Below are 13,127 nucleotides of genomic sequence, written 5' to 3' on the forward strand. Positions count from 1 at the left end.
CAATCATGCGATGGCTAAGGGTTGGGTTCGTAGAAATGCTCACGCCGCAAAATCTAAACGCGTCAGTGCAACTAGTTACCCTAAAGAGTGGCCCTCCTTTATCGAATAATTCAACAGTTGGTCTAGCTCTCAGCGCGCGTTGGCTTGAGCTCTCCTCGCACATATTTAAAGGAAAACATACTAATACTTCGAGCGATAAAAATGAACAGTTGTCTAGGCTTGTGTTCAAAAACACAGCTCATATATGCCTGGCTGCATTCTGTCCGCGCAATACGCTACTTCTTTCTTTAAAAAGGGCTCCTCTAGCCCGTCCTTCTCACGTGCTTTCTCTTCTAGCTGCAACAAATTCCGTCAGATTTTGGTTTGCCGATTTCGCATGAAGCCATTCAAGAGGGCATTGTTGCTTGTGCGATTTAATCAGACATTTTAGGGTGTGCAGCATGTGCAATTCAATTTAAAAAAAGGCATGTAATAGAAACTTGTTATTTGTGTGAAGAGAAAACTTCATTTGGCACTTAGCCTGAAAGACAGAAGACTGTGCTGCCAAAGTTGAACAGAAAAATGACGGACGGTTAGTGTGGTTAAGCAAAATGTGAAATAGGCACGCAAGCACTTTTCATTTCGGTTCCGGTTCGAGTCTATTTTCAAGGCTCTCTACTTTACACCCACAGATCGTTGGGAGTCCTCACAACCATCCCCGCGCAGTGTTGCAGCTGTTAAGGGATGCGCCACGGCCTTCCGACAGCAGGTGCTGAGCAGTGGGGCTTCTGAGACCCGAGTTACTCTTTCTGAGCAACTACTCTCGACCAGTCATTAACCGGACTGTCGCCTGCAACAGCATACAAGCTCACAATCCGTTGGGCAGGTTAAGAATGTCGCGAAGTCACTTCACCTTGGTCGCCTACCTTCCATCTAGAGAAGTCGCATGGTTTGCGTCAAGATCAAGCGGACGTCAGGCAAAGATCGCCGAAATCGCTATGTGCGGACTGAAGTGCTAAGACCCGTCGCATAGTTAGCCACAACGCCTGCCGGCAGGTTGTTCACAACTCGATTGGCATTTGCCACCTGCCCACTGCGGCATCTGAGCCACCCGCCACAAACTGCAAATCGACGACAGCGAAATCGGTCACTGCAGGCTTGAGTGCTTGCGAACTAATTTTTTCGGACCTGTTTTCCTAAGTGGTAACTTGGTGCAAAATATATCTCACGTCTTTGCGCATGCCCTCAAAGATGATGATTAGGTCGAAGGCTGCCGACTCGTTGGCCTCGGTGTGAGCGTAGTCGACGGCTGCCGACGGGTCCGGGAATCCCGCCAGGCCCTCGACGGGTCTGTAGTCGCGGAAGGCCTCCTCAATGAGGCGTTGCGAGTAGGGCGCGTGGGGCGCGTAGGCCACGCGTCGGAACACCACCTGGTTCTCGACCACGGAGCATGGCCAGTCCAGCATGTGGACTCCCGACAGCGGCGTTTCGCGGACGTGGACGCCAAACGGCATCCCCGTGGTCATCAGGAAGAGGAGCACAAGGAGCGGCCCCATAAGGCACTCGGACAGCGAGAGCCAGCCGTGGCGCAGCATGGCGCGCAAGCACAGCTCCTTCCAGAGCACGGCCATGAGCTGACTGCCGATACCCATGTCGATCTGCGTCGGTGCAAAAAAAAAAAAAGTCACAAGCCGATTCCCGCTGAGAAACGCGAGATATAGCAAGAACACTTCGCGCTGCTCTACAAATGTTAATTGTTGAGGTCCAGCTTTCTTCGGCATGACTGAGTTGTGAGGCAACTGCCTAATATTCTAAGATACTGTTGTGAACATATTGATGGTAATTGTCTACTGTTCCGGTGCGCAGCAAAATCTTGCGTTTTAAATTTGTTCTGTGCTCGCACCGAGTAGTAAAGGCTGTCACAGGAACCCAAAGGGTTGTGTTTGACAGTAAATAACAGAAAAATACAGACGTATATTGACAGTTACGACGCAGTCTTAATATACGCGAAAAAATTGCATTCATAACATTGTACCGTTGAAAAAAATGCGTTTGTACCAAATTTGCAGGTATGCATTTCCGTTCGTCTATAGTAGAGTGTGCGTGATGTGCCTAGGAAGCGTACAAAGTGGGGCGCACCGCTGTAGTAAGTGTGACACCAGTGCATGCAGACCAGTCAACGTGGGGCGGTGACGCTAACGCCGCGGAACCAGGCCTATAGCAGCTATCGCTGTAAAGTTTAGCGGGCGTTTATTCTTGTGGTAATATAATTATCACTGACAGCGGAGGTTGTGCGAAATGCTTATGCCCTGTTTCGTTTGCACCTCATGCTAGTGCGCCATATCCGTTCTTCGCAACCCCCCCCCCCCTTTCACACCCTTGCCCTCTCTCCACTCGTTATTTATTAAACGTGGTCGCCGGTGCAGGTCTCCTGGAGATGTGGGTAGTCCTGGGGGCGGGAAGGCGCCGTGATTTCGCCGAATGCGCCATGTACAGCCGGTGCGCTAAAAAGTCAGCGATAAAAAGTTGGAATCGGCCTTCCGCAAACCGTTGTGAAAATAATGCACTTACGGAAGTGATAATTAAGGTCCCAATAAGACTTCAGGCAAGCAATTAGTAGGACAAGCACCAAAGGGTGAGGAGCGGGCAGAAGTTATGTTTGGAGGATTGGACACGTATGAATTGAAACATAAATGGCATCTGAAAGGCAAACAGGAAGCGCTTCACTTTCGGCAGAACAGCAGAGTGATTTAGGGCTCACAGAAAGGCAAGCCATGCAGGATTTCTTAAACATCAAGCTCTTCTAACTCTTCAGACCCGCTGTAGTGGCTCAGTGGTTACGGCGCTCGGCTGCTGACCCGAAAGACGCGGGTTCGATCCCGACCGCGGCGGCTGAATTTCGATGGAGGCGAAATTCTAGAGGACCGTGCACTGTGCGATGTCAGCGCATGTTAATGAGCCCCATGTGGTCGAAATTTCCGGAGCCCTTCACTACGGCGTCTCTCATAGCCTGAGTTGCTTCGTAACGTTAAACCCTAATAAACCAAACCATCTTCTAACTCTTCAGGCAGGAAGAAGAATAAAAGAAACATCTCGGAATCTTTAGACATTCTGCAAAAATAACTTAGAAATGCAAATGCCTAACAAAAGTGAATAAGGTGTTTGAAAGAGAATGCCGCAGAGATGACACCGCAAATTTCTTTCCGGGCAATGCCGTGTTGAGCAAATAAACGAATGGCGTCACTCATGCTCGAGAGGTGTCGGCAACGCGCACGCACACAGGCACTAGTACCGACTGCACAGGCAAGATGGCGCGAGGGGAGATCAACCCTTCCCTCCTTCCTTCAGTGTCCTTATTCAGGGAACTAATAGCCTAAGGATCGGGAGGAGCCGTTAAAAAGGAACCGCTCGGTACTTCCGGATTGGAGCTCAGCACCCTGCTCCCGGGAGGAGATCGTGCTGTAGCACGACAAACTTTTCATTCGTCAGCCGTGCCAACAAAGACATGAGAACAGGACACTCTCAAAAGAAGACCCTCACCAAGAGAAGCCTCGTTTACATGAACCCAACAAGAGCGGCTAGGGTCAGGAGTGCGTAAGCAACAGCTCGTTTACCTAAACTCGTGACCAGAGAATTAACAGCCCCGTGCGTCCTTGAGGTTGTGGTTCAGCTAGTAGCAAACCAGCTCCCACTCCGGCGTTTCCCTGCAGATAATCATATTCCCACGCGTGCAAGGCCACTGAGGGCAAGTAGCGGGGGGGTTCTGCTTGCTAAACCATCCCTGTAATCCAGCTGACTGCAACCGAACCCTCGACTCGCAGACCCGACTCGGCGGCTTGCACCTGAACTAGGTAACCGGTTTTCCGGCCGACAAAGGAGCTCAGCTTGATCCTGTCCAGTTCATGTGAATGCCGCTATATGGATTAAAGGCCTGCGTACGCAGTTGCTTACCGTTTAATGAGAGCTGCAGAATTCGCGTCGAGACAGGAGGTCGTTGTTGTTCTTCTGCTTCGTCGCCACGTTCCCACGCTCACTCGCGCCCGGCAGCGTGCACGCGACCCGCAATGACAACTATCTTCATTTTTTCCATGTAGGTTCGGTTAATAATGATATTTAAACAAATAACATTCTCGGCTTTGGTTTCGTGAAAGCTGTGAAATAGTTTACAATTTCTAAGTTTAAGCAAGACAAATATTATCAAATTCTGCGGGAGCATCATGAAAGGCTGCGTCTTTTAAACACTGAACAAAGTGCTTAAATTTGCATTCCCTTTCTGTACTATAAAAGCAATAAACACAAAGAAAGAGAAAGATAATTAATCAACAGGTATAAAAACACGTTTCCTTTTTAATGATGCGTACTGAGCGCGGTGCAGGCACTGTGGCTTGTCTTATTTTTGCGCACGCCTGCACCAGCACTAACTTGTTTCTTTTCCTCACCATCAGTGCCACGTGCGGCATTACAGAAGTAAGGAGTGCCACTGCCCACGGTTACGCTTAGTAAAAGGGGAAAGGTTAGCACGTGCAGCTAAGGAGGAAACTGAGCGAATACTGAGTCGAAAGACGATTACTGGAAAAAGCAATGCTGACGTGCTTTCCAGAGGATCGGCACGACAAAGTAACAAATGTTCCCAAGGTATGTTTAGCGTGAGGAAGAATGCGCGCCTCCCTTGAAACAGAAAACTTTTAGTTGGAGCGGCTCGCTAACTCTGATGTCACGTCTCAGTAAAACTTAGGTGCACGTTCCGAATACGCTGACAAAGAAGAAATCATTAGGCCGCAACAAAAGCAATTAAATTTTACCGGTGCATGGTAACACGTATTGCGGCCTTTTCTCTTTTCCCGTCGTGCATCCTCACTGCGAATTGATTTAAGAAGTATCACCTTTTATCCTGCCCTATTTTTGCCGCAACAGTATTTTTCAATACACGAACTCTGGTTGTTTTCGGGTTGTTCTCTGCATCTTTGCAAGCTTGGTCCTTTAAGTAACAGATTCATTATTTTATGAGTCATTCATTTTTGGTAACAATTGTTTTGCTTCAATGTAAGGCACTTAGTTACGCGATGATAATTATCTTGAAATATCTCAAACTAGCACGTTATAGGCACTTAGATTATCAAGAGCTAACAGAGATCTCCTCTTAGTACTCTTGATTACTTCCTCAAATTTTTATTCCCTAAAAGAATCCCTATTGTGTGTCTTCCCTTGCCATCGTGAATTTTTTTTTAGAATATCACGGCTGCCTCAAAATAACACGCCTGACTTATATGACTCTTTTGCTAATCTGTACAAAATGCGGTCAATGCATTTATCTTCTGATTCTCTGTCAGGGCTGTTACCTGGTTTAGCCATTTATTGCATTATTAAGCCCATATTGCGTTAATAAATTCAGGCAGTCAGCAAATGTTGTTCCACATTATTGTAGAGTTTCCATATTCAGGTCCCCGGTCAATACAAACCGCTGTTGTTCATCCATATGCTGTTGAAGAAAAGAGTTTAGTTCATTGAAAAAGATATTAGGATTCTTGTCGGGTGGTCTGCATATGCTACAGAGTAGGTATGTAACTTCTATAACTTCTGCGTGGTATAAGTTCATATCAAGCTTAGAACACATCCATGTGTGTTTCCCAAAGATGAACACTCCTCCACTTTTTTGTTTTCTCTACATACATTAAACTTTTTATGGTCATCCTAGTCATAACATGTCTGTCTGGTTAAGTCCAGATTTATTCAGTTAAAATGATCACATCAGTAGCCACCCTACCCGACAATTAAACACATAGCCAAACACAATTCTTTCTTATGCTTCGTATGTTTGTCTGTGGTATATGCTAATTTCTTAGCTTTGTCTCCGTTCAGCGATCGCATTCTGAATGTTTTTATTCCCATTCAGTGGATAGCTAAAAACAAGCCAATAAATTAATTTTGCCAAATCACTACATGTCGGAACTTTGATCACAGTAGCACCTTCAATCTTTGTAGCAAAGGTTTTACTGTTCAGCATCCAGACCATGTTGTAGTCCTTCAAGCCTGCAATGCTACGAAATTGTCAAAATAAAGTTTTCTGATGTCGCGTCATGTTTCCCTTTATGAAGATCTCCTCACTCCGTCGGGCGTTTTTCTTTGACATCCAGATGTCTCCACTGGCTTTGACGGCGAACCTGACAATGATTGGTGGAATTTTATCTTTTCCTGCTTTGATTCTGTGGATTGCTTCAATTGGCTTTTTTCTGGGGCCTATATTTCTAGCTTCCTGTTTAATTCAGCTAAAATTTCGTGCAGATCTTGTTCTCAGCTCACTGCCATTCCATGCGTTTCGGTGTTTTTACACCAGGGGCGCTATGCCGGAAGGCCCGAGTTTGGCGCTCGCCCGAGTTTCATCCGAGTTCGCGATGACGGCAGTCAGTGAAAGAAGATAGCGCGGAACGTGCGCAGGCAGCGGACAATGAAATGTAGAGATAAAGCCACGTAAAGGCGATACAAGCGCACCCTGCGCGCCCGTTTCGCACTTCAAACACAATACACTGCGCAATACCAGGCCGCAGCGCTACCTGAAGTTATCAGCGCCATGTCAGCAATCGCGAAATCGTAACTTCTCTCCTATCTATCTGCACACTCACCGCTAGCTGTTCGACACGCCTTTTCGGGGGCGTCAAAGGCGTGTCTTCTCTTTCAGGCTCTATCTGTCTCTCCATTTCCGAAGACGAACAGTGCGCACTAGGTGCACTCTTGTATCAACCCTTTCTCTTCTCTCGAATACGTTAAAAGGCAACAGATAATATTACGAACATTTTGTTCATTTCCAAATTTATTTTAAAATCTGAATCCAATGAAGCGTTGTTCAAAAGTATAGCTTTAGGAAATTAACAAAGATTTCACACTTTCTGCCCCCAGTGGCGATACTGAGACCATTGCTTGCAGCGTGGCTTGCATACGAACTAGAGCGGCAGCCGGCCGTGCCGAAAACGAGAGCTCCTGCGCTGACACGCCGCCGGTAGCGCTGCCTTCGACTGGAAAGACTGGGCAACTACTAGACGCTGAATCTGACTTATTTTTCGGCCATTGCGATAATATATTTTATTGTGTCGTATATCAAAATATAAGAGTCATGCATCTTCTGGCTTGCATAATACACAAAAACAAAAAACTGGACTGCATTGCACCCCCCCCCCCCCCCCCCGCGTCACTGCAGCTCTCTGCAGTGACCTCAGGTGGAGTTCTCCGCTGCTACGGCCGCTGCCGCACCCCCCTATGGCCAACCATTGCTTTTAGTACGCTCTTGGCGAATCTCAGCGGTAGAAATTGGCCGTGCGAGCGGCTGTGATTCGGTGTGAGAAAAAAATTGCTGTTTGGCTGTATTCAATGATTCATTACGTATGCCTGTTGTGTGTGACGCCTCTTTAGTGCGCTGCGGATGCGAAGAGCGTGCTACCCAGCGACACAACTCATCTTATGTCATCAGACGCTGACTAAAAGCTCTGAAGGTGGTGGCGCGCGTATCTGCGTAGTATTTGTTTACATCGTGCACTTCAAGGTTTTGCGGACTGGTTTTGTCACTAACGTCGATCGCCATTGTATACCGCGTGACATCGCAATAATATCGTTCGGGCAGATGAGGGAACCTTTTTGTAATAATGGAATCGGACTTATAACAGAGAAAGGTGTTGCGGTTGTGAAGTACGCAGTGCTTGCGTGCTGGAAATTACAAACTCTTTATTGCACTGGGTTTAGAACAGCGACCGCTTGTCGATCCCGGATGTGTTTGACACATTGATGCTGAGCTTTATCACCGATGAAAGCACGGCCAAGCCAAACACCTGTGGTGCCATGTTGTTGGAGTAGGACGTGCTCCAAGCACCGTTTCGTCATCGCGGTCCGGGTTTGACGCCTTGCAAGCAGGTGTGACGCGCCGTCAGCGTTGTGCTGTGTCTTACGTGGTTGCAACAGGCTATAGTGCTGTGCAATCTTGGTATGCGAGCGAAGAAATCGGCGGCTGTCGCCACGTTGCGTGTCCTCCGCAGAGGTGCTTAGATTAATCAGCGATGACGTCCGTTTTGCCTGTTATATTTCGATGGTCAACATCGTCGATGTCTGTCAGCAATCAGCACAGCCGCGCAGCATACCTGTAGCCGGCAGGGATGTTGGGAGTGGCCCACCCAAAGCGCGTACGCCTATAATTTATGTACGGCACGCCGGGGGCGTGAACAATGGTTTGATTGACAGGTGAACTCGGAGCTAAACTCGTGAACGGTGAAGTGCCCCGAATTCATCTCGGGACTGTCATGGCGGCAGCAGCAGCAGCCTGGGTCATCGCTTCCTCTGACGGAAAATGTCAGTACGGCCGGCTGGACCCGTTTACTGCCATGGCCGACGACGAATTCCAGTGACATTTTCGCCTCTCCAAAACATCGGTACGATGGTTGTGTAAAGAGTTAGGCGGCGACCCAAGCCTGCGGAGAGTGCGTACCGGGCCTCATTCGCTTTCGAACAGCAAGTCCTCTGCGCCCTCCGGTTGTTCGCGACCGGGAGCTTCCAAGGGAGCGTCGGCGCAGACCGTTTTATTGGACGCCACCAAAGCACTGTGAGCCGCTGTGTGAAGGACGTCTCCGACGCGCTTATCGACGCGGCTGTGCAGAAGCGGTGTGTTGCTTTCCCCACGACTGCGGCCGAGCGTGCGTATGTTAAGGAGCGTTTCCTTCTGCGCGGCGGCATCACGGACGTCGTGGGATGCGTCGACAGGACCTACATTGGCGTAAAGGCCCCTTGGAAGTCCAGCTCTGACGTGGTGAAGGCCTACTATTTCACGAGGAAGGCACATTATGTATTGAACACAATGGTTGCAAGAATGCTGTTTTTGCTTTCATGCATGTCAAGGTTAATGGAATGTTCTCCCATTTATTAGTGATAGTGGTCCGTGTACTGTGCAGTGTCAGTGGATGTTAAGGAACCCCATATGGTTGAAGTTATTGGCAGCCCTTCACCATGGCATGCCTCCTCGCTTGAGTTACTTTGGGGTATTAAACCTCAAAAACCACTTCCGTTTATCAGTAACTGAGCAGTTTTACACTCAGTGTAGATAATTTTTTTTTACCTCATGTTTGCGCACGTAATAGGTGCATGGATTTTTCCAGCTATTTCATGCATGCATTTTAATGGGTTTTTAAACGGTAGCATTTGTGTCACTTGGCAGATTTCATTCTTATGCAATATTCATAATCGTAAGTCGCAATAAATGTTTCACTTTGGCTGAAGTGGAAAAGCTCCTGCCGGAAGCACTGGCGTCTGTAAGCCAGGAAAACTGGCAAAACTGTTGTGTTCATGTGGAGCAAGTTGAGGCTGAAGCATGGCAACGCGATATGATTGTTGAAGCTGAAATTGAACAGGTTGTCTTCAGCATTTCCGACTCGTGCAACTCCTCCTCTGATGAGTCGAGCACCGATTCCAGTGATGAAGATTTGAGTGGCATCGAGGAACTTGTCTGACTTCGAATTGATGTGTAATACATATGCTACCGACGAGAGAGAGAGGACTCATCGGCTTGCTGTGATCACCTTTGTGCGTGTGTGTGGAAATGTGAAATATCTGTGTATGTGGGTGTGTGTGTCGATCAGTCTACCGAGGAAATTGTAACATTTCCATCAAACCATTGCATCATTGCAATTCGTTGCATCAAATTGTATTGGGCAGTAACTTGTAGTGTAGGTGTTGAGGTGGCCGTGTTAATAGTGTCTGTATAGAAGTAGAATTTGTAAGGGAGTGCAAATAGTACTTTTCCAATTAGAATACGTATACTGGTACACGTCGTCAATGTGTGCAGTTTTTGGAAGTTTAATTGCAGAAAAATACGGTGGAGCTTAATGAAGCGTTGTGTGAATTATTCGGAAAGTATATGAAAATTTGAGAGTAAATTGGATTCATTTAAAATAATTTTCAACATATACTGTTTGATTCGTTCGACTAACTCAAAAGAAGATTATTCAATTATGCTGTCCAAAAAGTTCGAACATTCACAAACCCCTAGGCATTGGCCTCATTTTGTGTGTGAGGGTTGGGAATGGTATGTATGGGTTTCTGATCTTCATGTCCTGAAAAGGAATTCCTGGTTTGGTGCTGTCTTGCATTACCGTCAATCTCTGGTCGTTTTGACATGTTATGCAGTGCCAGTGTTGAGGTAGCCAGTACTGTATGTTTTGTCCTTAATTTTTCGGAGGTGTGAATGATTTCAAGCTGGCTCTTGCTGGAATTTCTTTGGAGGAGAAATTCTAGAGGCCCGTGTACTGTGCGATGTCAGTGCACGTTAAAGAACCCCAGGTGGTCGAAATTTCCGGAGCCCTCCACTACGGCGTCTCTCATAGCCTTAGTCGCTTTGGGACGTTAAACCCCATAAACCAAACCAAACCTTGCTCAGTAGAGTGTGAATTTGTTTCGGGTCACGTCTTTGTTAGTACATTGGTCAGGTTTTCGTTTTATCAAATAGTGTTGTTCGATGGCTTTAGATTTTTTTTTCAGTTTTGGAGCACTTGACTGATTGTGTGTTGGTGTACATCCACTGCACGTATCCTTTAATTTGTGTGCACTGTGATCCATGCCACTGGCTGTTTCCAAAATAAACCATTTCTCGCAAACACTGCGGGGTCAGCATTCTTTATTGTCCTGTCTCATTTGTTGTTTGCTGTTTTGAAAAATTTTTTCCTAGCGTTGTACAACTTTTTCTGCATTCTTACTTGACGCTCCCACAGCTTGGAACTCTTTGTACCTGGCTGCATGAAAATCCTGCCTGAGCAGCTTCTGCTCTTCTAGGAGAGCAGGGAAATCGAGCCAAGCTGACTCTTGAGGCAGTACTATTTGCTGTCACTGTGGGAATCAATACTATGTTCAAAATTTAACACTTAACACGAGAAAACAGGCCATATCGAGGTGGTGTATGCATGGTGTATGGTGTATGCGGTATGCATCAAATGAACAGATGCATCCTGTTCCTTTCAGAACACGGAATAATATTCAAGCGATTCTGAACAAAACGAGTTTTCTCCAAGTCACGCGAAATTCAACTTGCGATGAAAAAAAATGTTGGAAAATAAAGTTTAACTATGCGGGATTTGAACCCACGCACTGCCATTGCCTGTCGACCCTCCGCAGCGACGCGTTAGACCACACGGCCACAAAACAGCGCAGAGCGATACACCTCTCTTTATATTTTATTTGCGGACTACTTCCGTAGCCTTCACAGCGTTGCTAGCCCCAGCGTTGCACATGATGTAGCGTTGGTAGCGTTCCCTCGCGGTACAAAGGAAAATTTAATAATGTATGAATCACTCTAAAGCGCTTTAAATCCAAATCTTGCACACTATAAAATGCTTATAAAGGTGTACTAAGTGCATTATAAAATTCAACAAACCTCGTTTGTTGAATTGCACACGCAATGCACTTGGTGGAGCGACAGACAAATGAAAAGTGCACCGGCGGTTGGCTCACGTGACCCGTTCTTTGTAGACCGCCCAAAAAGACCATGAGGTGGCGCCGATGTGATGATAAAGCACGGAATATATCCGGATAACCCAATGAAGCTGGAGGCGTGACGAGGGTGGGATTTTGTCTTGCTGCCATTAGTTCACTCATCTGAGGGCGTCGCCAGAACTCGGGAAGATTCCGAGTTTCAGCAAACTCGGGCCTTCCAGCATAGCGCCCCAGGAGTGCCGTTCGGAATTATCTACGCTTTCTATCAGCTGTTAAATTTCCGTGTCCTTCGCAGACAGCTTTTTGGCCAGTTCTTCTGACGAACATTTTAACTTTTAAGTTTCCATTTCCTGGTTTCACGTCTTTCTTCATAGTATTTGAAGCGAGCAATTTCATTAATTTTTCAATTGCGTTGGTTGTTACGAATTGATGATCTACTTTCTTTTCAACGCCTTCCAGGCGTCTTAAAACTTTCTCGAGCAATCGATTCATCGTCGCCACCTGGTCACCTAGTTCCTCAGCAGTAGTGTTCTGTAAGCTTACAGTCATCTTCGCGGCTTTCAGGTTCTGACGATTGGTTGTCAAAACTATTACATTTCCAGCCAACGATTTTCCTATCACTGATATTCTTCAAGTTTTTTTGGCAGTTTCCGAACATTGTCTGGCATAATACAGCTTTTACGTTGTCTACATGCAAGGCACTGGGCACCGTTTCCATGAAATACATCGTTTTCCCGGGATCTTGAACACACACTACCCACGAAATCTGCAGTCCAGTGGAGCATAGACGCAACTTTGGTTAGGTCACACATTTCTCTTACCTAGAGGCAAGGAACACGGTCAGAGCGTCGTTCGGTGCTCCACCCCGAACTGGAGGGTGGGATCCTTTGCCGTGTCCTTTTGTAGGCTTCAAGTGGCACAGTCGATGACGTCACGCCACTCCCAGCAGCCGAGGCGTCAACTACCAAACTGTTTTATATTTTCGTTGAACAGGCTGCGCAGAGCGCTGTCGTCGAGGAATATCCACGTTAATCAGCTAGCGGGAAGGCCCCAGACAGCACACTGTAGGCGCCAAGCTGTTGGTAGGCGCAAATACGGGCGGACGGACCTAAAGGTAAGAAAATAAGGTTAGTGCTTGAGTGACGTAACTGAAAGTTTAGTTAACGGCACGTGGCCACACTATATAATTATGTAAGATCGGGTCTTCTCGGTTAAGACGGAAAAAAATGATATTTATGTACAGCGAATTCCATTTTGGAACTCAGTTTTAACCTAGACAAGTCCGTACCCACCAAAAGTGACTATTTTCCGTTCATGCCAGTCAGTATTCAAGTGTAAAAGCATTTGTGAATGCCATTGGTGACTATATATATAAAAATGAGATCCCTGTGAATGTGCATGCATTTGATGGCGAAATGTTTAGGGGAATCCCCCAAGGTGCAGTAGATTTGTAATAAGTTAGTAATTACTCATTGGCGTTCACCCGAGCGCAGCCATACGGCTACAAAGGAAAGCTATACAGCTTTCCCAGGAACTTCGCAGTTAAAGAAAAATTCATCCTGGTCCGGCGTTCGAACCCAGGACCACCGCTTCACCGGAGCAGTTGCTCTACCAATTGAGCTAACCAGGACGGCAAGCTTATGGTAGGGCGAGAGCGAATTGATCAATAACTCGAAGTGGGAACTGTGTTG

At 46.8% G+C, this 13,127-nt stretch overlaps 1 protein-coding gene across 1 annotated transcript in view; it reads right to left on the reverse strand.

Moving 5' to 3' along the window:
* The window catches only part of LOC149343374 (ATP-binding cassette sub-family A member 17-like), a 59,180-nt gene extending 46,642 nt beyond the window's left edge, over positions 1-12,538 (reverse strand). The window contains exons 1-2 of the mRNA XM_089542380.1: positions 12,258-12,538; positions 1,209-1,637 (exon numbers count right to left, since the gene is read on the reverse strand). Coding sequence (XP_089398506.1) covers positions 1,209-1,631 — 423 coding nt within the window. The 5' untranslated portion in view covers positions 1,632-1,637; positions 12,258-12,538. The remainder of the gene's footprint in view (positions 1-1,208; positions 1,638-12,257) is intronic.
* Positions 12,539-13,127: the final 589 nt, after the last annotated feature.

Source organism: Amblyomma mixtum, chromosome 5, assembly GCF_055824585.1.
Source record: "Amblyomma mixtum isolate Tamu chromosome 5, ASM5582458v1, whole genome shotgun sequence".
NCBI lineage: Eukaryota > Metazoa > Arthropoda > Arachnida > Ixodida > Ixodidae > Amblyomma > Amblyomma mixtum.